The sequence below is a fragment of the Tupaia chinensis genome, unplaced genomic scaffold (assembly GCF_000334495.1).
Source record: "Tupaia chinensis unplaced genomic scaffold, TupChi_1.0 Scaffold000048_1, whole genome shotgun sequence".
Taxonomy (NCBI): domain Eukaryota; kingdom Metazoa; phylum Chordata; class Mammalia; order Scandentia; family Tupaiidae; genus Tupaia; species Tupaia belangeri.
The window spans coordinates 7829068-7856709 of record NW_006159506.1 but is presented as its reverse complement, the minus strand read 5'-3'; the positions used below and the strand labels follow the sequence as shown (position 1 = coordinate 7856709).

General features: G+C 43.8%; 1 protein-coding gene across 1 annotated transcript in view; it reads left to right on the top strand.

Moving 5' to 3' along the window:
* Positions 1-26999, top strand: part of FARS2 (phenylalanyl-tRNA synthetase 2, mitochondrial) — a 625214-nt gene extending 598215 nt beyond the window's left edge. The window contains exon 9 of the mRNA XM_006141240.3: positions 26707-26999. Within this exon, the coding sequence (XP_006141302.1) occupies positions 26707-26845 (139 nt within the window). The 3' untranslated portion in view covers positions 26846-26999. The remainder of the gene's footprint in view (positions 1-26706) is intronic.
* Positions 27000-27642: the final 643 nt, after the last annotated feature.

Here is a 27642-nt window from a genome sequence, read left to right as displayed (position 1 = left end):
GCACCAACCAAGAGGTCATAGTAGTTAGAGCGGGTGAGTGATGGGCATGATAGGAGATAAAATCAGAAATAACTGGTGGGGACCAGGTCACAGGGTCTTCTAGGCCGCTGAAAGGACAGCCTTTTACCATGAACAAAGTGGGAAGACTCTAGAAGGTTTTGAACAGAGGTTGCATGATGCGGCTTAAATTTTTTTTTAAGAGGTTTTTGCTATAGGGCGCATGCGCCCAGCAGACAGAGAGAGACAGAGAGATAGAAAGCAAGAAATCACCCCCCAGGGGGGATGGCCATGCCACAATCCCTTCTCCATTCTCCCTTTGGGATCTTGGGCACACATGCACATGCGCCTGGTGTGAGTTTATGTCACCGGGTCTGGGACTCGAACCGCAGTCGGCTACATGGGAGTTCAGCGACAAAGCCATTACGCTAACTGCTGGTCCTCTAAGGTTTCTTTTTTATAGAACGATATCCATTTCTTCCACTTATTCCTCTTGTCAATGCTGGAAGATTTTTTTTTTAAAAAAAAGTTCTTCAACCAGTTCTGCCCAGTCGTCTCTTCAAATCTAAGGTTCTATGGGTGCAACGTTGACCCAGTGATGGCTTTGTGAAGGACTAGGCTTACTTCATCTCTCCGACGTGATGTGCAGAGATCCCAAGGTGGCAAAGAAAGATCGGTGATTTATATGAAACACTTAAGCTGCTTCTCTCTGCATTCCTCCAAGAAGATGTCACAGCCAATACATCAGGGCACGAACCCTGTGTTTCTCCCCCGCCCCATCAGAAATCCGTGCAGACTTAGCGCTAAATCATGGGACGTATTTAATTAAAAGACAAATGGCCACATAAGGTTGTGGTGGATGCTTGCTAATTGTGGCCTGTTAGATTTTAATGACTCGCTGTAAATTGTGAAAGCTCATCCACGTGTGTCTTTGCTCGCTCCTGTTCTTTCTCATCACGAGGAAAATGTTCTCGGCTGCTGACAGGACCGGCCTCATCATCAGCGCAGAGCATCTTGATCTTACACGACAGTGACTCAGCAACTTGCCGAATCCAATTAGCGGCTTTATAGCTACTTACTCAGAACAGCTACAGCAAAGTCTAGCTTCCGTGGCCTCAAACAGCCAGGCCTCCCAGCCCATGGTCCACTTGTTTGTCATCAGCAGTGATTCTGGTCAGGGAGGGGCAGAACTGGTGGTGGGTTCTGTGGTCAAGGAGAAAGATGCCTCCCTGGGCATCCCACTCTGTGTCGGTCCTTACTGGAGATTAACATGGAAGCACTTGGAGACCATGGAGAAGCCAGAGGTCTTACTAATCATCTAGTCTCAATGCTAAGACCCGGAAGTGTGAGGCACTTGCTCAGAATTATATCGGTGGTTAGGAGGAAGGCCCACATCACAAGAACACAAACCTCCTGACACCCCACAGGTTGCTTATCCCCCCTTTCCCTCCCCTCCACCCCACATCTCACCTAGAGCCACATCTTAGGAAGCAGGGAGGATGGTGTCCTGGAAAAGGCTATGCAGAATCTGCCCTACCTAAGTGCGGTGAGACTGTCTGATCACACAACCTTCTGGCCTTCAGTTTCCTGATTACTACCATGAGTATAATACTATAAAAGAGAGTTTGAAGGGGCCAGATAGTGGTGCAGCAGTAATGCGGTACTTTCCAAGGCTGACTCACAAGGAAATATTTTGGATTCATTTCCAGCACCTTCCCTGAATACATTAGGATCAGGCGTGTGCATGCCCGTGACTTGGGGTTGGCTGAAGCTGAGGGTGGGTCATACATAGCATGGCAACCCTGTTAGGGATGCTGTACTCTTTCTCTCTCTCACAGAAGGAAGGAAGGAAGGAAGGAAGGAAGGAAGGAAGGAAGGAAGGAAGGAAACGTAAGTAGGTTGGTTTAAAAATAAGAGAAAGAGAGTTTGGGAACTAAATTGAGGTAGCTATATGAAAGGGACCAAAAGAAAATACAAACTCTTGTTTTAGGCACCTACAAGTCTCTTCAATCTTGATTTGGGGGCATTGACGAGAGAGAGAAAGAGAGAATACATGTCATGTGAAGTCACTTACACAAACACTGGGAAAAATGGGACCAGAGGGGGTCTCTGCTTTGGACATCGTTTTACTTGGTAGATAACAAAGAGAAAGGGTGCTCTCACAGACGTTTTTGCTTGAGGGCCCAGAATTTGTACTTAAATCTCTATTCCAACTGTAGAGCTCTGTTCAGTGTCTGCCAACAAGATATTAGGTCCCTCTGCAGCTTTCTCCTTGGACACGTGCCTGCATCTTGTGAGTTGCTGTTTTTGTCATCGGAATAGACCTATAGCTGTGTCTAGAGGCTAAGGTGAATGAATGCCTTTTAATGAATTGGAGAAGTGATCAGCTGTGACATGGAGCTGTCAGTAATCCAAGCCGTTCTCTTGCCACCCATCACCTCCGTATGTAACACGCATATACATTTCATGGCTTTGTCCTATCTGTTGAAAAGAGAAAAGCACATCTGTCTTCTCTCTCCTCTGTTTTGATTTTTCTTCTGGCCAGAGGTTACTGCAGAGTGATTTGGAAAAAAAAAAAAGAAAAAAGAAAACCAAAGCCAACCAGAGTATATCTTCCAAATCAAGCACAGTCAACATAGACTTACAGAGAGGGACCCACCAGTCACTTCCCTGCAGTTTAATAAACCTGACAGAGAACTTGCTTGGATATCATGCAGCTGGAGGTGCTGAGAGACCAGGGGTAGTGTGAAGATTTGAGTACAGAGATTAGCACATAGCACCCGAATTTTAATTAGCATTAATGCTCTCATTCATTCTTTTTTTCTTTGTAAGTAAATCCAGGCACACATAACTCTTTATTAATCTAAATGTAAGCATTTCTTATCACATTAATTAACGAAGCTTATAATGTTACTAATCATTATAGTGACTGCTATCTTTCAGTATTTATTCTTGCCAGGCACTGTTTCAGTATTTTATGCACATGTATCTATAAAGTATGTTTTACTAGTCCCACTTTAAGTTGTTAAAACTGAGGTCTAGAGAGATTTGTAACTTGCCAAAATACATCATTTAGTATGTGCTGAGAGCAGGTCTTCATGACTCCAGAGCCGGAGCTGTCAGCTTTTCTCCTATGTTGCTTCACAGTGTGTCTCAGTGTATAGTCAGATTCTTTGGGAAGCCTGGGACTGACAATTTCATGTTATAAAAACCTGGTAATAACCAGGTTAGAAGATCAACTTATCTGAGCTATTTACCTCAACCCAGGACAGTTTTGGGAATACCATCTTAAGATGAAGACCATTCTTGAAAAACTATCCCTGAAACCACAACTTTAATACAGTCCTGATGGAGAAAAAGCCAAGTTTTCACTAGGTTATCATCTCAGCTTCTTATATCTCTTTCTTTTTTTAGTTCTGTTTTCTTCTTCCTGAAGAAAAATGAAATGTACCTTTTATAAGTCTTTCATTGTAGGTGTGTAAGACATAAACTTTCTCATTTTTTCTCCTTTTGTCTGAAAATGTTTTTATTTTGCCATTTTTCTAGAATGACAGCTTAGTTGGGTATAATAAAGATTGATGCCTTGTTGGTACTATGCCATTACCTCCTGACTTCTTTGTAGCTATTGAAAAGTCTGTTTCTGTGTTGTCTTTGTAAGTTCTTTATTTTTCCTCTCTAGTTATTTTCAAGGTTATCTTTTTCTCTGAATGATTTGCAGTTTTATTACAATATGTCTAATGCAAGCTATTTTGTCATTTATTCTATTTAGAGCTTACTGCATTTTCTAAGTCTATGGATTTCATTAATTCTAGAAACTTATCAGTCATTGTCTTTTTAGATATAGCTTATTTTTGTTCTCTCAATAGTCTTCTTCTAGAACTCATATTTTTCTTAAATTTATTTTCTATAGAGCACTTCCACTCACCAAAGACAGAGAGAGACAGTAAGAGAGAAAGTGAGAAATTACTTCCCAAAGGGTATAGCCATGCCACAATCCTTTCTCCTCCATTCTCCTCTCAGGATTTTGTACATACATGCACACATGACCAGCATGATTCTCAAGCTACTGGGTCCTAGACTTAAACTATGGAGTCAGCCATGTGGGATCCAGTGCCTTAACCTCCATGCCACCTTCTATCCTACTAGTACTCCTATCCTATTCCATATGTATCCTAACCTTTCTCATGCTTCTCTCTATTGCACTCTAAGCTGTTCCTCAGATATGTCATCCAGTTTACTAATTCTTCATTTAGCTGTGTCTAATCTTTTACTTAACTCTTCCACTTATTTCTAAATTATAACTATATCTTTATGTTGGTCTTTTTCATACCTGTTATTGTTTTTTCATGATATTCTTTCATATGGTTATTTTATGTCTCTCAGCATTTTATACATTTTTGAATGTTTAATCATTTTAAATGTCTTTTAGATTGTTAGTATATCTGAAATCCTTGCGGTACTGATAGGTCTGATTTTTCATGTATAATGACTCTGCTATATAATGGATTATTTCATGGGTTCTGTAATTTTTGCCTGTGAGGCGATGTTCATAGAAGTGTTTTCTGAGGTGATCCTATGTGGCCAACCTTCTCTACAGGGCTGTTTCTGCATTTTCTTCTGCTGCTATCTTAAGGTTAACCCGTTCCTAGTACCAATTTTATTTTAATTTGTCAGCTCGAGAGTCTGAGGTACTATACACTTTGAATCTTAAATTTGCTTGAGGCATGCACCTGGGATTTTTATATCAGGTTATACTCCTTCTCTATATTCTCAGAGTCCAGAGAAGGGCAAGATTTCTTTTCTCCAATCTGTGCCAAGGGTATATATATATTTTCCTAGTCAACAAGAATGCAGCCCTTTAGGATACTCACTTTGGGCAAGAATCTCAGTTCCAACTTCTTGTTTCAGTGGGCCAAGCCTTCATCTTTTCTTCTCAGGTTAACATTCAAGTCCAAACTCCAGGTTATAGTAACTGAAACTGCTTCCTACTCCAGGTAGCGGAAGCATTCAGCACTCGCTGTTGCAGTTTGTGGATTGCTTTGCTTTGCACCTAGGAATTTTTTTCTTGCTTTCTTATTTTCTCTTCAGCTATCTACCTTTTTTAAAAGTCAGTGTTCCTGTATGTTTCTTAGCACCTCTATTTGGATATAACAGAAGGCTCTTTAGCCTATCTTATTCTGCCATCTTTCTAGAACTTCTCTAAGTCATGCTATCTTATGAATTGTCATACGTGGGGTATGTGGTAGGGAAAACTCTTTGATCACCTATCCCAGCAATCTGTCCAAAGCATACACTCTTCTCTGCATTAATCCCTTTATCCAGTAAAAATGCCGCTTGTAGTAAGCCTGAAAATGTGTTATAGTGGTAGTTTCTTCAAGCCATGACAAAATGTCACAGTGCCCTTTAAGCTCACAATTGAGGTGCCTTGACACTTTGCCTTTGAAATTAACCCATGGGCATTCTTATTGAATTTTGCCACAACAAATTATAATGGGCAAATTTCAACTTGAGAAAATTGGTAATGTTTTCTCCAGTATACTAGAATTGTAAGCCTGGCCTCTATTTTTTTTTTTTTTAATAAGAAAATAACAAAAAGTGAACTTTTTTTTTTTGTACTGAGTTTGAAAATGGACAAAAGCCACTCAGTAATGTTTCAAAATGGTTTATTGACTCTGACATTTATTTTATTAGTACATTGTTTCAAGTTGCTGACAATGCTTCCCTCACATGATTTCAATTTTTCCTAACTGAGGGAGTAGTTAGGAACAAATAGCATTACTTCTGTTTATTGAGAGTTGGAGAAGTCCAAAGATTTATCCAAGCAACAGAAGTAGCCAGACCACCAAACAAAAAAATTGTGTCTCTAAATGGGCTCTGACCCTTCTTGTCCCAGGCAAAATTGCTTTTCATAGAAGCACATTTTAAGGCTATTCCCTCAGGTTTCATCAAGAGAATAGCCTTATGGAACCTACTACTGCTTTGAAATAAAGATATAATTGAGACATTGGCCCCTGATACCAGACAATGTTCCCTGCTCAGGATAAAGAACTTTGCTTTGGAGGCAGTAAGACGATATATTGGAATCCCAGTTCTGTTACCCAATACTGGGGTAACCTTGGGCAAGTCATTTTAACCTCTCTGAGTTATAGTTTTCTTACCTACAAAAAGAGGGGAAATAATTTCCAGTAGGATGCGGCTATAGTAACAATTAAATGAGATAACCCGTGTAGGTTTAGCTCAATACCTTGGAACATAGTGATTCACAAATCATAGCCATTATTAATCATAAAATTCCCTCCATAAAGTCCCACCTGAGAAATTCTTCTAAAATATTATGCTGGGTTAAATTTTGCTTCCCTAAAGAACTATGCTGATTTTTCTTCTGAGGCAGTTTAAACCAATGAAATTGATTGAGCGGTTTTTTCACTTTGGTTGTGAGTTCTAAACCAGATTGACAGCTCCACTAGTTTAAGTTTTAGTTTAAGTCTTGTGTTTTTTCCTGGTCTCGTTTCCTGGCTTCATCAACCTTATATATCCCTCATTCTGGCTTTTTGTCATTCATGTCTTTAATTCATTTTTTAATTCATACTCATTTTTATAAGATGATATATATTTAAGTGCCTCGCACTTATTACATAAAGATTGCTCTTCCCTTGAAAAGTGTATTTTTCTTTCTCCTTTAATTCCCTTTCACCTCTGTACTTTCTCTGTTAAGTTATTTTTATTTTTAATTTTTATTTTTTATATTTTTAATTATTTAATTGTATCTATTATTATTATTATTTTAATTCACCAGAAAGAGCGAGAAAATGAGAAAGCAAGCCACCAGGTCTGGGACTCAAATCACAGTTGGCCAAGTAGGAGTCCAGTGCCTTAAACACCACGCCACCTGCTGGCCCCAGTAATATTTACTAGTAGATATTTTTTTCTTTTTTTGTGATAAAGTCTTAGCCGTGTTTCTAGAAGCATCTGAAATCTAATTTAGTAAATAATAACCATTGTTGTGATATCCCTGTTGGTAGGTAGTTGATGGCTACTGTAATGGGCATTAATAAGCTGAATGGAATGTATCTGATTCTGGACCCAGTCGTTTTGGTTGGTTGCTTAATGATGAATTTTTGGCTGAAGCTTTTTAGCCAGAAATACAAGCCCCCTTCAGTTATTACAACATACCTTGAAGCCTCCCACCCCACCATCTCTGTGCCCATTCTATCCTGTGTATACCCAGGTCAGCCACTCGGAACTAGTTCTGTCTCCTCGAACTTGCCCATGCATGCTCACAGTTCTGTCGGCATCCTTACCAGAAATGGCTTTTCCTCTTTCTCGTTCATCATTATGCCAAACTCATGTCTCATCCCTCCAGCCCCACTTCGATTGGCACCAGTCTGTGGAACTGCTCTGAGCTTTCCCGGGCAGGGTTAACCACCTTCTATACATGCAATGACCAAAACCAGCTTCGTATTGTGACTGTTACAACCTGCTCCTGCCCTGGTGGATCATGCATCCTCTGAAGAGGTCCTCCGTGGGCCATTTATACCCCAGTACACACCCAGCAACTCTGTCAAGGTAGAAGGGTAAACAATGGCTAACCCTGCCATGAAGTAACACTTTTGCCACTCAACCTTATATATCCCTCATTCTGGCTTTTTGTCATTCATGTCTTTAATTCATTTTTTAATTCATACTCATTTTTATAAGATGATATATATTTAAGTGCCTCGCACTTATTACATAAAGATTGCTCTTCCCTTGAAAAGTGTATTTTTCTTTCTCCTTTAATTCCCTTTCACCTCTGTACTTTCTCTGTTAAGTTATTTTTATTTTTAATTTTTATTTTTTATATTTTTAATTATTTAATTGTATCTATTATTATTATTATTTTAATTCACCAGAAAGAGCGAGAAAATGAGAAAGCAAGCCACCAGGTCTGGGACTCAAATCACAGTTGGCCAAGTAGGAGTCCAGTGCCTTAAACACCACGCCACCTGCTGGCCCCAGTAATATTTACTAGTAGATATTTTTTTCTTTTTTTGTGATAAAGTCTTAGCCGTGTTTCTAGAAGCATCTGAAATCTAATTTAGTAAATAATAACCATTGTTGTGATATCCCTGTTGGTAGGTAGTTGATGGCTACTGTAATGGGCATTAATAAGCTGAATGGAATGTATCTGATTCTGGACCCAGTCGTTTTGGTTGGTTGCTTAATGATGAATTTTTGGCTGAAGCTTTTTAGCCAGAAATACAAGCCCCCTTCAGTTATTACAACATACCTTGAAGCCTCCCACCCCACCATCTCTGTGCCCATTCTATCCTGTGTATACCCAGGTCAGCCACTCGGAACTAGTTCTGTCTCCTCGAACTTGCCCATGCATGCTCACAGTTCTGTCGGCATCCTTACCAGAAATGGCTTTTCCTCTTTCTCGTTCATCATTATGCCAAACTCATGTCTCATCCCTCCAGCCCCACTTCGATTGGCACCAGTCTGTGGAACTGCTCTGAGCTTTCCCGGGCAGGGTTAACCACCTTCTATACATGCAATGACCAAAACCAGCTTCGTATTGTGACTGTTACAACCTGCTCCTGCCCTGGTGGATCATGCATCCTCTGAAGAGGTCCTCCGTGGGCCATTTATACCCCAGTACACACCCAGCAACTCTGTCAAGGTAGAATTGTAAACAATGGCTACCCCTGCCATGAAGTAACACTTGTGCCACTTTGCCAGCTAGAAATGTGTTCCTTTCCTTCACCTGTCAAAAATTCTACATGTACTTAAAATCTAGCTCTAAAGGACGAAAAGGGGAGCCAAGTTTAATGACAAGGAAGTGAGTGGAGTCCCAGCCAGATGATATTCTTCTGGGCTTCACTCATTCACTTCAACTTTCTAGGCCTGTTTCCTGTTCTGCAAAAGGAAGTGTCAGCGTCTGCCTCTGAGGACTGCTGCACGGGTCACAGTCAGTGAGCTGACATGGGTCAGGGGGTTCTGGAAGTAGCATTTCTTTACAATTGTTAATTGTCCTTTCTGTTGCTACTGTCACGATTACCGAAATATCTTTAATTTCACAATGATGTATGATGACGAGGCCCAGAGCTTTCTTTAATTTTATCCATATTTAGAATGTATAAGTTGTCTTTACATATATGTTGTACAAGGTTCTCGGACAAGTTTCCCCTAGTGTGGATTTCCTATATTAGCTCTGTAAGCAAATAGGTGGTCTGGGATAGTCATAACCCCCCCTAGAAGGCAAAAACAAATCTATTAGGACTACGTCATAAGTGCAGTGTGGCTAGGAATTAGTCAATGCAAACCATCCTGCCACCTCTGAATTCAGATGAACACTACACCCTTTCAATGGTCTTGTGGGGACCAGCAGGTGGCGTGATGGTTAAGCGCGTTGGACTCCCACCTGACCAACTGTGATTTGAGTCCTGGACCTGGCAGCTTGCTTTCTCACTTTCTCTCTCTCTCTCTCTCTCTCTCACTCCTAATCTATCCCTTTCTGGTCAAATGAAAAAATAATAACAAATAAATAAAGTTACACAAAATAACTCTTTTTTAAAAAGAATGGTATTGTGTTGAAGGCCACATAATGTGGCCAGTTCTCAAAAGTTGTTTGGAACCACCCTCCCCCAGCCTTTTTATTTGAGGAGGTTTTATAGGGCCAATAATACACTACTCAGGAAATGGATCTTATTATTCTACCTCAGTGCTTTCATTTTTTAAGTTTATTTATTTGTTTATGTGTGTATGTATTTTATGAAGGGGAAAGGTACAGAGATAGAAAAACTATTAGTTTATTTATTTAATTATTTCATGAAGGGGAGAGAACAGAGAGATTCTTCACACTGCGCTCTACCCCTAGTCTCCACCAACTTGGATCATGGGTACACACATGTACATGGTGTATGGGAGAGGGGGGCAGGACATGAACCTGGGACCCTCCCATGTGGGTCTATTTGCATTTTCACTGTACCACATCTGTCCCCATGGTTATGCTTTCTTTATATATAATTTTGAAGGGACCAGCAGGTGGCATGGTGGTTAAGGCGCTAGACTCTCCCACATGACTGACCACAATTCAAGCCCTGGACCTGGTGGTTTGCTTTCTCACTTTCCCTCTTTCTCTCTTCCTCTCTCTCTCTCTCTCTGTGTCTCCCTCTGGTCAAATGAAAATAAATGAATGACTAAATAAAATTAAATAAATAATGCTAAATTTTTTTTAAATGTGATTTTGAGAAATTACTTTTTCTCAACTCCCTAAATGTTGTGGGACCATTTGCAAAAATAAAGTCTCCCTTTTATAGGAATAAATTTAAATAGTCATTTATAATTACAAAGTGCTTTTAAAACCTGGTAAATTTCAGTAACACTGTTGTGACTGTTGTAACCTTCACTGTGAAACAGGAAGACTAGGCTTAGAGCTATTCAGTAATTCGTACCAAGTTCCCGACCTTATACAGAGGTGCTCTAAGATAGCAATCAAGGCATCTCGCTTCTTCGGCTTCTCTGACTTTCTTTTGTCTTGCTGCCTATGTGCACCCCAGTAGCAAGATTCCTCTTTCTTTAGAAGAATGTATTCCCCCCAAATTAGCTCCAGTCATATCTTAAGCAAGTTCACTTGGGTTTATAAATACTGAGTTGAACTGATATAAATCAGTGCTTCTGGAAGCTTCACTTTTTCCGTTGTAGAAGATAGAATGGTTTTTGAATTACGAATCCAATTTTCCCACCAGCCTTAGGGCTTCTGAGGAGCTACCCGGGGAGGGGGTTCCATGGGTAGGAGGCAGGATGGGATCCTTATGCCCCCTTCAACTACAGCAGTCTTGCTTTGAGCTATGCTACATGCACTCTGTAATTTAAGGGAAGAGAGTCATGTAACAGACATATTGAGACTCTTGTGCTTAAAAACAAAAGATCTAGGGACCAGCAGTTGGCGTAATGGCTATGTCACTGGACTCCCACGTAGTCAACCGCGGTTCACGTCCCGGACCTGGTGGCTTAAACTCACGCGGGGTGCGTGTGCGTGCGTGCCCAAGATCCCAAGAGGAGAATAGAGGAGAAGGGATTGTGGTGTGACCATCCCCCCGGGGGGTGATTTCTCGCTTTCTGTCTCTCTGTCTCTCTCTGTCTGGCGAGCGCAAGCGCCCTATAGCAAAATCCTCTACAAAAAAAAAAAAAAAAAAAAAAGGGGGGGGGGGAGAAAAAAGGGGCACAAATTCCCCAGTAAATCAGTGCTTCTGGAAGCTTCACTTTTTCCGTTGTAGAAGATAGAATGGTTTTTGAATTACGAATCCAATTTTCCCACCAGCCTTAGGGCTTCTGAGGAGCTACCCGGGGAGGGGGTTCCATGGGTAGGAGGCAGGATGGGATCCTTATGCCCCCTTCAACTACAGCAGTCTTGCTTTGAGCTATGCTACATGCACTCTGTAATTTAAGGGAAGAGAGTCATGTAACAGACATATTGAGACTCTTGTGCTTAAAAACAAAAGATCTAGGGACCAGCAGTTGGCGTAATGGCTATGTCACTGGACTCCCACGTAGTCAACCGCGGTTCACGTCCCGGACCTGGTGGCTTAAACTCACGCGGGGTGCGTGTGCGTGCGTGCCCAAGATCCCAAGAGGAGAATAGAGGAGAAGGGATTGTGGTGTGACCATCCCCCCGGGGGGTGATTTCTCGCTTTCTGTCTCTCTGTCTCTCTCTGTCTGGCGAGCGCAAGCGCCCTATAGCAAAATCCTCTACAAAAAAAAAAAAAAAAGAAAGAAAAGAAAGACCTAAACCAGGAGACTCTCAGATGATGGTGCTCAGAGTACCTGACTTGGGTTGACTGTTATGAAGGCTTCTGCTGAGTTTTCACCACATTGTAGGCGAGGATACCAAGACCAGTCAAGACAAGTGATCTGATCAAGGTCCTACAACTTGGAGAAGGAGAAATTGGGATTTGGATTCAAGTCACAGGACCTTATACCTTCCATCTCCTCTGCTAGGGATACTATCCATCACCCACTCTCACCTTCTTTCACCAAGTTGGCTCCTACCTTCTGTTGGGTCTCGGCTTACTAATATTTCCTGCAAGGAACTTTCGATGACCTTTAAGTTCATGGCTATTTTTGTGTAGCCTCATAGCACCACGAATCTCATCTCAGTAACCTTTAGCATAGCTATAAGTTGCATTTCTTTGCAGTTCTCTGATTAATGCCTTTTTCCTCTGCTAGATTCTGAGCTCCATGAGGGCCAGGTCACTTCTGTTTGATTTGTTTTCTTCCAACTTCAAGTGTCAGTACTTTGCAGGATACATGGCGTATTGTAGGTGTCCATTATTCATTTGCTGAAGAATGAATTAATGAACTGGATGGAGGAATGGGTGGGTAGGTGTAGTGGGTGTTCATTATTCATTTGCTGAAGAATGAATTACTGAACTGGATGGAGGAATGGGTGAGTAGGTGTATGGCGAGATGGTTGAATGACCCTGGAGACAGTGATATTAAACATTACATATCCTGCTTGCCAGCTCCTATGCTCTCTGGCTATCGCTAGTCCTGGCATTCCCTAGCTAGGGCCATCAAGTATTTTGCTGCTGAGAGTTTGAAGGGCTGTCTTGAGGGAGAAGGACTGAAGTGAACCTAAGGCTGATGAAGAGAAACACATGACATACTTCCCAGTTCAGTGTAAATGGGGGCTTCTTTTAGGCTTGTACTCTTGATGCTTAGAAAAGGCTGCCCTAGAAGGACTCCAACAGAGGGCTTTGTAGGAAGAACTCAAGCATGAACCAGAAGATCCTTAGGGTCCCTTATCTTAGATTCTGTGATTCCACATAGCAAGTATACTTAAGAAATCACTGCTCTATTCCAGCCTAGAATATTATAGATAGAAGAAGCTCATTCTGCCAACTAAATCCCTGCTTTGCTCTTCTCTCTCCCACTATCTCATTCACAATTTGTTGAGAGATGTTGCTATGAATCACACTCAGAGTTCTTGTCAAAGATATTTGCAAAACAATGTCATAAATTGTTATTTTGACCAATATATGTACATTTCTCTTTAGTAATGTGCAGTTCCCTTCATAATTAACTGACACTGAGTCTTAAAGTAACTCACCTGTTTCATCCATCAGTCCCTAAAGAAAAGTTTTACAGTATAACACAGTCATGGGTAATCCTACTCATGAATAATGAGTTTGAGGATGGATCCATGGCATACTCTTTAGATAGGTGGCTACTAATACAAGACGGGTGACCTGGTATAGCATACTATCTTAGTAATCCTCTATCATTTAGGGGAATGAAATTAACTGAGGGCCAACCTCTTTATAAAGTGAAGCAGTTCAAAGTAAGGTCCTCCTACACTTTCAGAGAATTCCTATAAAGATCTGATCCTGGATCCATTTATTTTGGTTATTTGCTCAATGATGGATTTTTGGCTACAGCTTCTCAGCCGGAGAAATACAGGCCCTCCTCAATGTCCCCAGCTCACCCTGCCCTCTCTCTACCCGTTGTACCCTCTGTATACCCAGACAAGTCATCTGAACTAGTCATGTCTCCTTAAACTTGTCCGCGCATGCTCACAAGTCTGTCTGTGTCCTTTGCTTTTCCTCTTTCTCATTTATTGGTGAGTCCAACTCATGTCTCATTCTTCCAGTTCTACTTCAATTGGCACCAGTCTGTGAAATTGTTCTGAGCTTTCCTGGGCTGGGTTAACCAACTTTTGTACACGCGGTGACCAAAGCCAGGTTCATACTGTGACTTTTACAGCCTGCTCCTGTCCTGGTGTATCATACATCCTCTGAAGAGGTCCTCCTTGGGCCATTTATACCTCTTTGGCCATTTACATGTTCAGCAACTCTGTCATAATAGAAAGAGAAAATATGCAATGCAAGCCCCCTGCCACTAGCACCACCTGTATCACTGTGCCAGCTAGAAAGGGTTCCTTTGCCCTTCACCTGTTAAAATCCTGCTTGTACTTGAAGATTTAGACCTAATCTCATCTCTTCTGCCAGTCTGTTTTGACCTCCATGTTGTTTACGGCCCATGCCATTTATTTAACATTTAACATTCATAGCTTTGTCCGTTTAGCTATCTTTTCATGTATGAATGTCTTAACCCTCAGTGACACCGCATAATAGCCTAATCCTTCTTCCTATTACTGTGGAATACATCTTCCCCTCACACTGCCCCTGCATCATGGGCAGAAAGGCCATCTATGAATATTCATGCATTGATCAGGCGATCCATATACCTATCTGTATCTCTCCCAATGTCTACCCCAGCACAGAAAAAATAATTGCTGATCAATTGGTTGAGTTGGAAACATAGCACTTCCCACCCCAGATCTCTTTTATAACTGACTTGTCCACCTTCATGCAGGCACATCTGGGAAGCTGCATGGTAATGGCTGAGTTAAAGTTAGCTCTGTTGACTTTGGCTCCACTACCTAAGCCAGAGAGAAAAATAAAATCTCTTCCAAACTTTCCACACAACCAGAAAGCACAAAGCTCTGGAAACCTGTGAAAACTGAGGCATTACTTTGAATCATTTAGAATAGTCAGAGGATGGTTGGGAAGACAATGGAATACTTGAAAAGAATTGGTTTCAGATATGGTCAAACCCTGCCATAGTATTATGAATGGGGGACCTAAAAAGTTTATGCAAAGTGCAGGGCATCTTAGTTGCTGAGTTAATGAAATCATGGAGGTTCTCCATCTGGGGAGATCAGAAACCCATCACCTTATTTCCAGTGCTGCATGCTTGTCAATGAGCTATTGTTTGTTTTGTTTTTGTTTTTCAGTGTAATATGAGTGTCTCACTTTTCTCTTCAGTAATAGTCAACTAGGTTATTAGGGCCACTTCTCCTTGATTTTCTTTTTCCCTTTTGTAAAACGTTATGACATAAAATTCGCCACCTTAGCCATTCGTAAGTGTACAGTTCTGTAGTATTAAGTACAGTCACATAGTTGTGAAATTTTTATCATCACCCCTTTCCAGAACTTTCTCATCTTCCCCCGAATGAAACTGAACTCATTAAACTAAATTTCCACTCCCCACTCCCATCTGCAGGCCCTGGCAACCACCATTCCTTTCTGTTTCTCTGAATTTGACTACTCTAGTATCTTGTGAAACTGGACTCATAACCGTATGATTCGTCTCTTTGGATCTGGCTTATTTCACTGAGCATAGTGTTTTCAGGGTGATCCATTTTTACAGATGAAGTTCAAGCTCAGATCATTTGTCCAAAGTCATTCTGGTCTTTCTGTGTGGTCTGAAGTAGAGGTTCTATAATCTGTAGTTACATAAATAGTAACACCAATTGTTAACTATAAATTTGAACTAAACACTTATCCACATTTTGAAAGTTCAGTTCCTTCACAAGCCCTGGAACTGGATGGTAGCTTCACAGTAAAGGGTGAGACCACTATGTGAGGGTGACCTACATGGTTCCCCACTGGCATCCGGAAACCTCCCTGAGTACCTGGGCATACATCTGCCCAAGATCTGATGCTGGCTGTGGTCTGAGATGGAAAATGGCATTAAGACCCTGCTGGGGCTATTGTTTCTGTTTGTCTTGCTCTCTCTGTCTCTCTTGCTCGTGGAAGAAGTAAATAAACAAATGGGGGGGGATCTGTGAGTTTATTATCTCTATGCTAGAATGAAAACTTGTATCAGAGATTAAGAACTGGCCCAAGAATGGAAACCCTATAGCTGAGAAGTAAGTGATAGCATAAGGTTAGAGTATGGCCCATGCCTCCTTTCTTTTTTTTTTTTTTTTTTTGGAAGGGGGGTTTTTTTTTTTTTTTTTGGAAGAGGGATTTTTTTTTTTTTCGCTATAGGGCACGTACGCTCGCCAGACAGAGAGAGAGAGAGAGAGAGAGAGAGAGAGAAAGCAAAAAATCACCTCCTGGTGGGATGGCCATGCCACAATCCCTTCTCCTCCATTCTCCTCTTGGGATCTCGGGCACACACACACGCGCCCAGCATCAGTTTAAGCCACCGGGTCCAGGATGTGAACTGCGGTTGACTACATGGGAGTCCAGCGATATAGCCACTACACTAACTGCTGGTCCCAGCCCATGCCTCTCCATAAGGGGCTCCATTAGAAAATTCCCTAACCCAGTTGTTGTCATATCCACACCCATGTAAAGACCAAGAACCATGGCCTCAGCCTCCCAGAGGCAAGGGAACAAACTCCTTCCCTCTGAGGTGCTTGGCAGGAGACATTCTCTCAAAAGTACCAGGGGAAATTACAGAGAGTGATGAGAATCAAAAACCTAGGTGATTTGAAACGTCCCCGGGGACTTGGCAAGCGTTTGATGTTAAAAGCATTCCTTGCAAGCAAAATGTGTGTCTCTAAGGAACTCTTTAAGTTGCCAACTTGGGGCTGACTAGGAGCTGGGTTGGGCTGGGCTGGGGGAGGCCCAGCTAGTCCCTCTCCCTGCCTCTGGCCTTGCCTCCCTCAAGGTCTGGACGGAAGTTGTCTCTCCCAGGGCATTAAGTATCAGAGGAACCATCTGGTCTAAATTCTTGTGACTGACTCCAAGGAACAGAAGTCCCTCTGGGAGGAAATTGCAACCACAGCAACAGTAAGAGGCAGTTCTGAGGTTAGCTGTGAACTGGGGGAGGTACCCCGCCCAGGATGCCCCTGGGAGCCTCAAGTAAAAGACAGACCAGTTCTGAGAATGACAAAGCAGTTCTCATACTTGCACAGCTTGTGTGTGTGTGTGTGGGGGGGGTGCGGTATTAGGGGAAGGGGTTATTGGAATTACTGGACAGAGGCTAAAAGATGTCCTGAGACTGACCTTGATTAAGCCAACTTGCTTTCTACTCATGCCCCGAGTGTACCTTGTTCTCTGCCTCAGCCCTTCTCCTTCTCAGATTCCCTTCTGTCCTCTGAGCTACTCTGCAGCCTGGAGCCTCGGAGTCCATTCAGTCTGGCCCTCATTGGTGAAGAAAATGAAGCCCACCGCAGTTAGAGGACTTAACCAGACGCACACAGCTACCACAGGGGCCTGGACTTAAACTGGCTCTCCAGCCTCGCTGGCCCGTGTTCTTGCTTTGCATTAAACCCATTATGCTTTCTTTCTGAGAAACTCCCCCAAGCTCGGTACCAGCAGATGGCATAATGGTTACGTTGCTGGACTCTCTCGTAGTTGACCGCGGTTCAAGTCCTGGACCCAGTGGCTTCTAACTCACGCCAGGCACTCGTGTGTGCGTGCTCAGGATCCCGAGAGGAGAGTGGAGGAGAAGGGATTGTTGTGTGATCATCCCCCTGCGGGGCTGGGGCAGGGGGTGATTTCTCGCTTTCTGTCTCTCTGACTCTCTCTCTGACGAGTACACACACCCTATAGCAAAAATCTAACAAAAAGAAAATCCCAGAGCTGCTTATTGGGACAAAGTGATAGAGTCTTATCAGAATTTCATTTTTTTTTTAAGTCTAGGGAAGGTAAAGGGGGAAGGGGCGTGATTAACTTAGTTTCCAGACTACTTATTTAAATCATGCCCAATTCTGGGCAGTAATTCATCACGCTCTCTGATTTCCCCTTGTCACTTCACGTTTGTAGCCAAAGCTAACTCATGTGTTCCTACGCTGTGAGAAAGAAGCCCTCCTGTCCTTGGCCCAAGGTCATGCAATGCCAGGCTTAGAAAGGAAGACTAAAAGAAACACAGGCACCCACACGCAGTTTCATTCCACTCTCCAGGATGCCAGATGAATACGGGAGAAAATGGAACAAAGGAGTAGGTATTGAGTGGGCGTCTGGGTGTCTGGGCTCTTCAAAATAGTAGAAACATGGACTTAAAGTACACGTTCATTTTGGTGCCCATGATTTTGAGACCCATGCATAGTTTCTTCATAATGCACGTTTTCCACGAACTTTTTGAACGCCTTCAAAACATTTTTTTCATACCACCTTCATTTAATCCCTATGAATCCAAGGGCATACTGTTAGCCTCACTCTACAGATGAAACCACCGAGGCACACCCAACCCCACATCACAGGTAACTGAGAACCAGCTCTCTGGCTGCAGCACTGGGATTTGCCTCTGTTTACCTGCCCCACCAAGTCCCGTACTTCGGAGAATGGCCCCCCTCCCTCACCTCCTTCTGAGCCCCGCCTTGCCCGTGACAGCACGGAGAGTGGCGATCCTCCCAGTCGTGCAGGTGCCTCTGACGTGGAGCTCCAGACTGAGCTTCTGCATCAGATGGGTGGGAGACAGGTGAAGTGTGAGCTGGGGGAAGCCAGGCTTCTGTAGTCTGAAAATGGAGTCTCCCCCAAGGCAGCGTCTTTTCTCCCAACAGTAATCCCCACATGAATAGGCAGGATCCTCAGTGACCACTGGTCACACACCATCTATTCCGGGAGGTGTCAGGCACACCATCCAACAGCATGAAGGGGCTGCCGTGTCACAGGTGGAAAAGCAGAGAACTGTGGATGTTGCAGGAGCTGAGTTTTGGCTGGATCCCATGGAAGGGTTTTATTTCAAGGTCATAGCCTCTTTGGTTGCCAGGGTAAACCAAGAGCTCATATAATAGGAGTCTTCCAGTCCTCCGCAGCACTCTGACCCCCATTCCTTCTTTCCAATGAGGCTTGGTAGCCCTGAGTTCTTTGAGAAAATCCCTCATTGGCACACTTTGAACTTAGCAAGATTTTTGGTAAGAGTACTTTTACTACTTAGCAGATCAGAAAGAAAGATAAGAAAGACCTGGAAAGGGGGAACAGCAGTTGGCATAATGGCTATGTCGTTGGACTCCCACAGAGTCAACGGCGGTTCGAGTCCTGGACCTGGTGGCTCAAACTCATGCCAGGCGCGTGTGTGTGCATGCCCAAGATCCTGAGAGGAGAATGGAGGAAAAGGGATTGCGGCATGACCACCCCTCCTGGGGGGTGATATATCGCTTTCTGTCTGTCTCTCTCTGTCTTTCTGGCGAGCGCATGTGCCCTATAGCAAAAACCTCTCAAAAAAAAAAAAAAAAAGAAAGAAAGACCTGGGAAGGGACCCTTTTAACCCTTAATAGTTTTGACAGTCCTTTAGTAATACAGCCTGGACTATTACTCTGCACCTACATATTCTGGCTGTTGGTCTAACATTTAGGCTTTGGGAGGAGGAGGTGGTGTCAAAATGCAGGATCCCTCCCTGCTGGCATGTTCCACTGTCTAGCCCCGCTATTCTACTGGCCCATGTTTTTTTTTCCCTCTGCCTCTGCCTCTCAGTTTCGGCGTGAGCAGCTGAACTTGTACAGGCTGGTCAAGTCAGGTGGACCTTGGCAATCACAGTGGAGCCAGGAACAGGATCTAGACCAAAGAAGGTTGCAGAAAACGTTGGAGTCACGTTTCTGGTTTCATGAGCCAGAATGGATCTCTCAGAAGGAGAGCTGGTGGGAGGGCAGGTGGGGAAAACAGGAGGGTAGGATGTGGGCACTGCAGCTCTTGTGAGCAGCCAAGATGAGGATGTTGGCTGTCTTAGGTCCTGTATTCTCCCCTTTGGAGGTTAAGTCCCTAGCAGGCAGGATAATCTGGACTCCTCCTGTGAGACCTGTCATCCCCGGCACTGTCCTAGATGCACAGCACCAAGTAAATGCTCATGGGGAAGAACCAGAAGGGAAGCTCCCTTGCCGGGCGCAGGTCCTGGGTGTATGTGAGGTTCTGAGTGGAATGGGGTGGGGAGGGGCAGCTTTGCTGCAAGTGGCTATTTTGTGACGGAGTAAATGCAGGCCAGGGCATAGCGGGGAAGGGTCCTCTGCCCAGTCTTCTTCCTGGCTGCTTCAGGAGTATGCAGACCACCCGTCCCCAGTATGAACTAGTGGAGGCAGGTCCGAGGTCTGAGCTCAGGGCCTCAAACACACTATTTGGTGAACAAGTCAAGGAATCTAGGAATAGTCAAAGCCCTCAAAACTCAAATTCTAGGATTCTTACACCAAAATCTTGAGAAAAAAAAAAATGCAAGCTCTACCTATTTCAGCCAATATTCCAAGGCAATGAAATTCCAGCAGTGGGGAAAAAAAAAATGGTTTTAGAATCTCTCTTCCAACTCATAATAATGGGCTTTGACCTCTCAAACTCAGTAATGGGCAATCTCGTTTACCCTGCCCGTGTGAGGCCGTGCAGTACATAAAGGAGAACTTTTATTTGCCTTTAAAACTCCAAACTGCCAAGACAGCCGATTCACTCCTTCAGAGAAGTTTCTCATCCTGCAGGTTGTGTCCACCAGGAGCCCAGAGCAGGGGCACAACAGCTTTCTGCTGCCCAGCGCCGAGGTCGGAAGACAGCTGCAGCCCACCCCCAGCTCCTACACGCTTACCCTTATTTTCTTACTTTTAAAACCTCGTGTTTTCCAGGCCAGCTGTTTGGTTTCCCACTCACTTTTAATGACCTATAAGCAGAGAAGACCTATATTAAAGCATCCTGCCCCCAGGTGCCTCTTACCCAAAGTGCACAAGTGCATCAAGATCCTGAGACCAGTAGTTAGCGTAATGGCTATGTTGCTGGACTCCCATGTAGTCAAACGTGGTTCGAGTCCTGGACCCGGTGGCTTAAACTCATAGCGGGCGCATGTGGGTGCGCGTGCCCAGGATCCCCAGAGGAGAATGGAGGAGAAGGGATTGTGGTGTGACCATTCCCCGGGGGGGGGGGGGGGATTTCTCACTTTCTGTCTGTCTCTCTGTCTTTCTGGTGAGCGCATGCGCCCTATAGCAAAAACCTCTCAAAAAAAAGAAAAAAAATCAGGTCCTGTGTCCCCCTCCCTGCCCAGCTGTGCCCTCTCTGCTAGTTGAAGGGGCAGAACCGGAAAGGAACATGAGGCTCATTGCATCCGTCTCTTGATGTGTTTAAAAGAAGTTACCCTTCTCAGTAATTTGCAAACCTTAGCATTTCTTAGATGAACTTGGGGTAAAAGGAAGAGGTTGGAGATGTGAAGAGAAAAGAGTAAAGTGTTTTGTTGGAGCAGTTGAGTGTGATGGCTGATAGCTGGGCTCTGAAGCCAGATTGCTTAGTTTTTGTCTTTTTAATAGAGGTGCAATTCACACGACATGAAGTCGGCCTTTTTTTCCTTAATAAAGATTTTTGCTATAGGGCATGTATACTTGCTAGAGAGACAGACGGGGAGACACAGAGAAGTCAGCCCCCCAGGGGGGATGGCCATGCCGCAATCCCTTCTCCTTCAGTCTCCTCTTGGGATTTTGGGCGTGCACACACTTGCACCCAGTGTGTTTTAAGCTGCCAGGTCCAGGCCTCGAACCACAGTTGACTATGTGGGAGTCCAGCTACGTAACCATGACACCACCTGCTGGTCCCAAGCTGATCATTGCTAAAGTGTGCAGTTCAGTAGCATTTAGCATGTCAATACTGTTGTACAATCAGCACCTCTGTCTACCTTCAAAACATGTCACCACCCTAAAGGAAACCCTGTACCCTCTAAGGACTCACCCCTATACTTTCCTCTGCCTGAACTTCTGGCAGCCACCAGTCTGCTTCCCATCTCTGTCAGTTTCCCTAGCCTGGATGCTTGATACCCTTGGACAGTGTTCTGTTGTGTCTGGCTTCTCATTCTGTTTTGAGATTCATCTACTTGCTTTCTAGTGTCCAACCATGTATCAGTACTCATTGCTTTTTATGACTGAATTTTCCATTTTATGTATATAGCATACTTTGTTCGTGCATTCATCCATTGCTGGACATTTCCGCCTTTTGGCAATAGTAAATTGTCAAAAATGTGCCACAAAAATTCATGTACAAGTTTTTGTTGCAACTCTGGCTTCCAGTTCTTTAGGGTATATATGTAGGAGTAGAACTGCTGGTAATTCTAGGTTTAACTTTTTGAGACACCACCATGCAGCTTTCCAGAATGACTTGTATTAGCTTACATTCCCACCAGATCGCCTGGCTTTGAATCCAGCCCTGCTGCTATTAGCTGTGAGAGTTTGGACAAGTTATTTAATGCTGTCTGTGCTTAGTTTCCTCACATGTATAACAGGGCCAATAAGGCTAATGGGGCTGTGATGCCTACCTGATTTAATGTGTACACAGGGCTTAGAACAGTGCCTGGCACCTAACAGGTGCTACATAAATGTTTACTGCCTCTGCATTGTTGTTAAAGGACTGTGTGGACCATTGCAGATGAAAGATGGAGAAGCTTCTGTGCTGAGAGAGACTAGCTACCTTGGGAGGAACAAAAGAAGGGTTATAGTACAGATGCTTAGGATTGGCCACTGAGGATATTTCTTCCTTTGAAGAATTCATTTACTTACTGATTCAGTGATAAACTGCAGGAATCTTCAGTTGATTCTGAGGTTTTCATGGGAACACCTCTCTTGAAGATTGAAAAGATTCTCTCTTTTTTTTTTTTTTTTTTTTGAGAGAGAGAGATTTTTGCTATGGAGTATGTGTGCTCACTGGAGAGACAGAGACAGAAAGCAAGAAATCTTTCGCATGCACACACCTCCCCCAGGCAGGATGGATGGCCATGCCACAGTCCCTTCACCTTCATTCTCCTCTCGGGATTTTGGACATGCGCACACACACACACCCAGTGTGCGTTTCAAGCCACTGGGTCCAGAACTGGAACCATGATCAACCCTGTGGGAATCTAGTGCCTTAACCACTATGCCACCTGCTGGCCCAAGATTTCCATTCATGACAGCCTCCACTTTTGACTAGTTGCCAGATCCATTTCTTCAGTTTTCCAAAATGCAAAAGAAGTGTACCTGCCATCTGAAAGCTCCAAACAGAAGTTTCTAGAAACAGGGACCAGCAGTTGGCAGAATAGCTATGCTACTGGACTCCCTTGTAGTTGACTGTGGTTTGAGTTCTGGACCTGGTGCCCAAGATCCCAAGAGGAGAATGGAGGAAAAGAGATTGTGGCATGGCCATCCCACCTGGGGGGTGATTTCTCTCTTTCTGTCTGTCTCTCTCTGTCTTTCTGGTGAGCGCACGTGCCCTATAACAAAAACCTCTGTATATATTAAAAAAAAAAAAAACAGAAGTTTCTAGAAACAAAAGAAAACTTTCTCTATCCATTGATATTAGAAAAGGCAAATCTAATTGATTTCCGGTTGAATCTATTGAATTCAGCAGAATCACCAAATGTATTCTGCCAAATACATTTTTCTCAGTTTATCAAATTAATCCATATGTTTGTGATTCATTTACACCTAACTCATCAAAATGTTTTATAAGTGCTGTTTGAATTCCCAAGAATCCTTACAGTGGCCTTTTATAAAGCGCATAGAAATAGACACATTTTTTTCCCATTCATCTTTTCTTAAGTTTACTCATCCATCTCTTCCATGAGCCAGAGAGACAGACAGAGACCAAGAGAAAGCACCTCCAAGAGGGTCTTAGAGCTGCAATTCACCCCCGACTTTACCCAGCCCCATATCATGGGCATACACATGCCCAGCATACTCAAGGAGGCCTCTCAATGCAAACCCAGAGCCCCCCCCAGCCTTGCAAAGAATCACACTTTACCACTATGACACCATTAATCTTTGATTCAGAGTAACCTGCAGAGCTGCCATATTAGCACCTCTGCCAGGAGGTACCAAAGTGAACCAGTGAAAAATGCCATAAGGATACTTTCACTTCACGCCATACAGTGGTCTTCAAAAGTTCATGAAAATGCATGAATGGGTTTCAGAAATTTCTGTACCCTAATACACTCATACTTTAATTCCACTTTTCATGAATTTTTTGAAGTCCTCTCTTTTAGCACTTTATAATTCTCAGAGCCTTGTCATTTTCCAGACAGGTTCTAATTTCTAATTTCTCTAAGTCTCTTCTCTGATACTTATAATCTTGTAGGGTTTTTTTGTTTTGTTTTGTTTTAGAGTTTTTTGTGGCCAACATATAGTGGGTATGGATTGGTATCTTAAAATGGTTTTGTATTTCTGTAAAGTCTGACGTTGAACATTTTTTCCTGTGCTTATTGGCCATTTGGATATCTTTTTAAAAGAAATGTCTCGTAGATTCTTTGCACTTTTTTTTTTAAAAAAAGACTGGGCTGTTGGTCATTTTATTGTTGAGGTTTAGGAATTTTTTTATACAGTCTAGATACAAATTCCTCATCACATAGATGATCTGCAAATATTTTCTTCTCTTCTGTGGGTCAACTTTTCACTTTAGATGGTATCCTTTGAAACACAAAATTTCCAATTTTGATGACATCCACAATTTTTTAGAGGTTTTTGCCTTAGGGCATGTGGATTTCCTGAAGAGACAGAGAGAGAGAGAGAGAGATACAGTGAAAGGGAAAGTGAGAATTCACCCCCCAGGGGTGATGACCATGCCACAATCCCCTTTCTTCCATTCTCCTCCTGGGGTCTTGGGCATACATGAGCACATGCCTGGTGTGAGTTTCAAGCCACTGGGTCTGGGATACAAACCAGGGTTGACCATGTGAGAGTCCAACAACATAACCACTACACCATCTACATGTCCCAGTGTCCACATTTAACATATTTTTTTCTTTGTCACCTCTGCTTTTGAAGCCATATCTGAAGAGGCTTTGCCTAATTCAGGGTCAAGGAAATTTACTTCTCTTTTTTCTTCTAAGACTCATATAATTTTATCTCTTACATTTAGAGCTATGATCTATTTGGAATTAATTTTAGTGTGTGATATGAAATAGGCATCCCACTTCAGTCTTTTGCATGTGGATATCCAGTTGTCCCAGCACCACTTGTTGAAAAGGCACTTCCTCCTGGGATAGAGAAAATGATGCCCTTGTCAAAAATCAATGAACTATAAACGAGATGATTGTGGCTTGAATGGAATGAGTCAGTCCTTGGCAGCATCAGGGGTCTTGGGTGTGTGGTTTCATCAGCTTCTGCTCCTAGAAAGCCTCTCAGTTTCCCTCTGAGAAGTAGGCATTCTGCCTCATTGTCATTTTGGTGCCTAGAGGCCTGGGGTGAGTGTGGTGTCTGGGTCCCTCCTATTGGGAGCAGAGAATAAGAAGGGTCTGCCCCACTTCATGGGAGGCCCTTGAGGCCACTTGAGCAGCAACATCTTCCCCAGCTATCGGAGTTCAAGTCCACCCCATGGACAAGTCCACAAAAGAGGTGGGTGGAGAGGAGGATCGTTTTCCCCCTTCACCTAGACCAGGCAGCTGAGGTTGGGTGAAGGCATGCAGCAGACCTGCGTGTGCTATCAGGAAGCCCCTTGAGGAAGACTATTTCCTTAGACCAGCTTGGGTATTGTAGCACCTCAGTGGTAACTTCTTCCTATGGCTTGATCCCATCAGAAACTCTGTACCTGGCTGAAATGCAAATAGCCCTGTGGGGCCTACACTCCTAATCTTAAAAGCTTATCCTTCCTTAAAGTAGATTCCAGAAGGAAAGGAGGAAGAATATGTAGGTGAGGAAACCAAGGGGAGGAAGAGAGGAGATGAAACATTAGAAGAGGAACTGAAAGAGCATCCTGGAAAGGCTTGGGCGACACAGACTCTTCATTTCTCAGGCATATTCAACTCAGCTTTGCCTAGTGGTCTGGCATTAAACAGAGGGAAGGGGAGAGGAAAGAAGAGGGAGAAGTATTCTTGAATATCATGCAGCCCCAGAAGCAAATGCTCTGGACTCAGGTAGACTGATGGGTACTACCAGGCCTTCCAGTGGGCACCAGAGATGAGAATGAAGGTCCATCTCTGCCTCGCCTATTGTAGAACACAGGCCTCCCACTGACTGAGCTGAGAGGTCATCCTGTAGAAGATCTGCCCAGGATCCACATGGATTTTCTATTTCTTCACCTGAGCTGAGGAAGGACATGGGTTGACTCTGCTGGGTCTTGGGCTGGAAAAGAGGAAACTTGTCTCTGAAGTTGAATGAGTCCCCTCATCACACAGAAGAGAAGCATGCATGCCCAGAGAGGGGTGGTGTCAGACCTCAGCCATGCAGCCAGCGGGAGGCAGCTCGTAGCCTGGTGGTCTTTCTGATGAACCAGCTTACCAGTGTGTCTTAGCAGCTGCTGTGCAGGTGGAAGGCATCAGCATTTCCCACAGTCACGAATTACCCAGCTGTTCCTGCAAAACTAAGTCCATGCCACCACAGTAACTCAGAGAACAAAATTGCTTATGCTGCACATAAGCGGGGGCTTCAAAAAATTCCTGGGAAAAATGGAATTGAAGTATGAGTTTCTTTTGGTGCAAAAGTTTTCAAATGCATGCATAGTTTTCCATAATATACATTTTCAGTGAGCTTTTTGAAGACCCCTTGTATATGATTGATACAGCATAATTGTCTACACACCTTCCATGGCTTCCCAGAGTGCTGAGAAAGGGGTACCTCCTCAGCTTTCTGGGTGACTAGAGCCTTGTCTCCAGTGGTGGCGTGTTGATGTTGATTCCTGACCCTACCTGTGCGTCCATTTCTCTGGGAAGTGTGGCAAAGTTCAGAAGTCCAAGTCCCGCCTCCTAGCTTCTGATTCAGAATCTCCAGGGCTTGGCCTCAGAAGGCAAATATGTCAAAAGTTTCCTCACCAGGGGACTCTGATACATCCGGTCCAGTGGGAACCAGCAGTCTCAATTATTTTAGTTAATATTTCCCTATCATCTTCTCCATAAAGCATTTAGAAGATGCAGGCCATTCATGGTAAGTGGTATTTCTGCAAGGTCATATTGGTTGACCAACCTGGGTCCCATCTACCGCAGTCAGGAAGACTGATCAGAACCAGCCATTTGCCTCTTGCAGGTCCGGGCATGTCTGCCCCTCACTTACCTGCATTCTCTTCCACTCTCCAGGACACACAAGACCAGCCACTGCTACCGCATCACCTACCGCCACATGGAGCGCACCCTGTCCCAGAAAGAGGTCAGTCGTGTCCACCAGGCGGTGCAGGAGGCCGCGGTGCAGCTGCTGGGCGTGGAGGGCAGGTTTTGATGTCACCACTCACCCAGGCTCAGCCCTCTCGAAGCGCCAGCATTCACTGAAAGAGAACAAGAGATTGCTTGTGAACTAGGGCGTCACTCACCTTTTGCTAAGTGGGTCATTTTTAGGAGTGGCAGAAAATAAAGCAGCACTCTTGAGAAACCGTTGACATTGCATTTGTCTTTTATTTGGGGGAAGGGAGAAAGGAGCAATAACATCAGCATTCCCTTGTATTCCTTTTAGAAATGCTATGCCCGTTGGCGCCCAATATGGTTAATTGGTCCCTGGGTTCCATTAAACACCAGCATGATTTCTTGCCTGACAGGCTCTTCCACCCGTGTGATGAGTGAAGCCACACAAAGGGACATCAGAAACTCCAGACACAATGCAGGAAGCCTTTTGAATCAGCTTCCATGCCTTCCTCCCTTCTCTCCTTTTTCTGTTTTGCAAAGGGCAGGCTTCAAAGGAGGCTCTGATGAAATGCCAGGGCTCCCTCAGAAGGGAAGGGAGTCAGTGCTCCGAGCCAAGGTAGTGTATGTATTGCTTTTCATAAACCTGTGGCTTAGAGTCAGGCCTGTGGTCCCAGGGCTTGGGCTTAGCTGCCATCTGCCCCACTGGAGAAGGAAGAAAGGGGGGAGAACTGTCCCAGAGTCTAGGAGGCACAGGAAGGGCCAGGACCTTGAACTCCCTGTGAGTTTCATTTCCCAATAGGAGGCCTCCTCTTCCGGAAGGTGACCTTTAAGGAAGACCATGGGGCTTTGATAGTCTCCCCTTTCCATCCAGGGCACTTTGTAGTCTGCCTGCTTCAT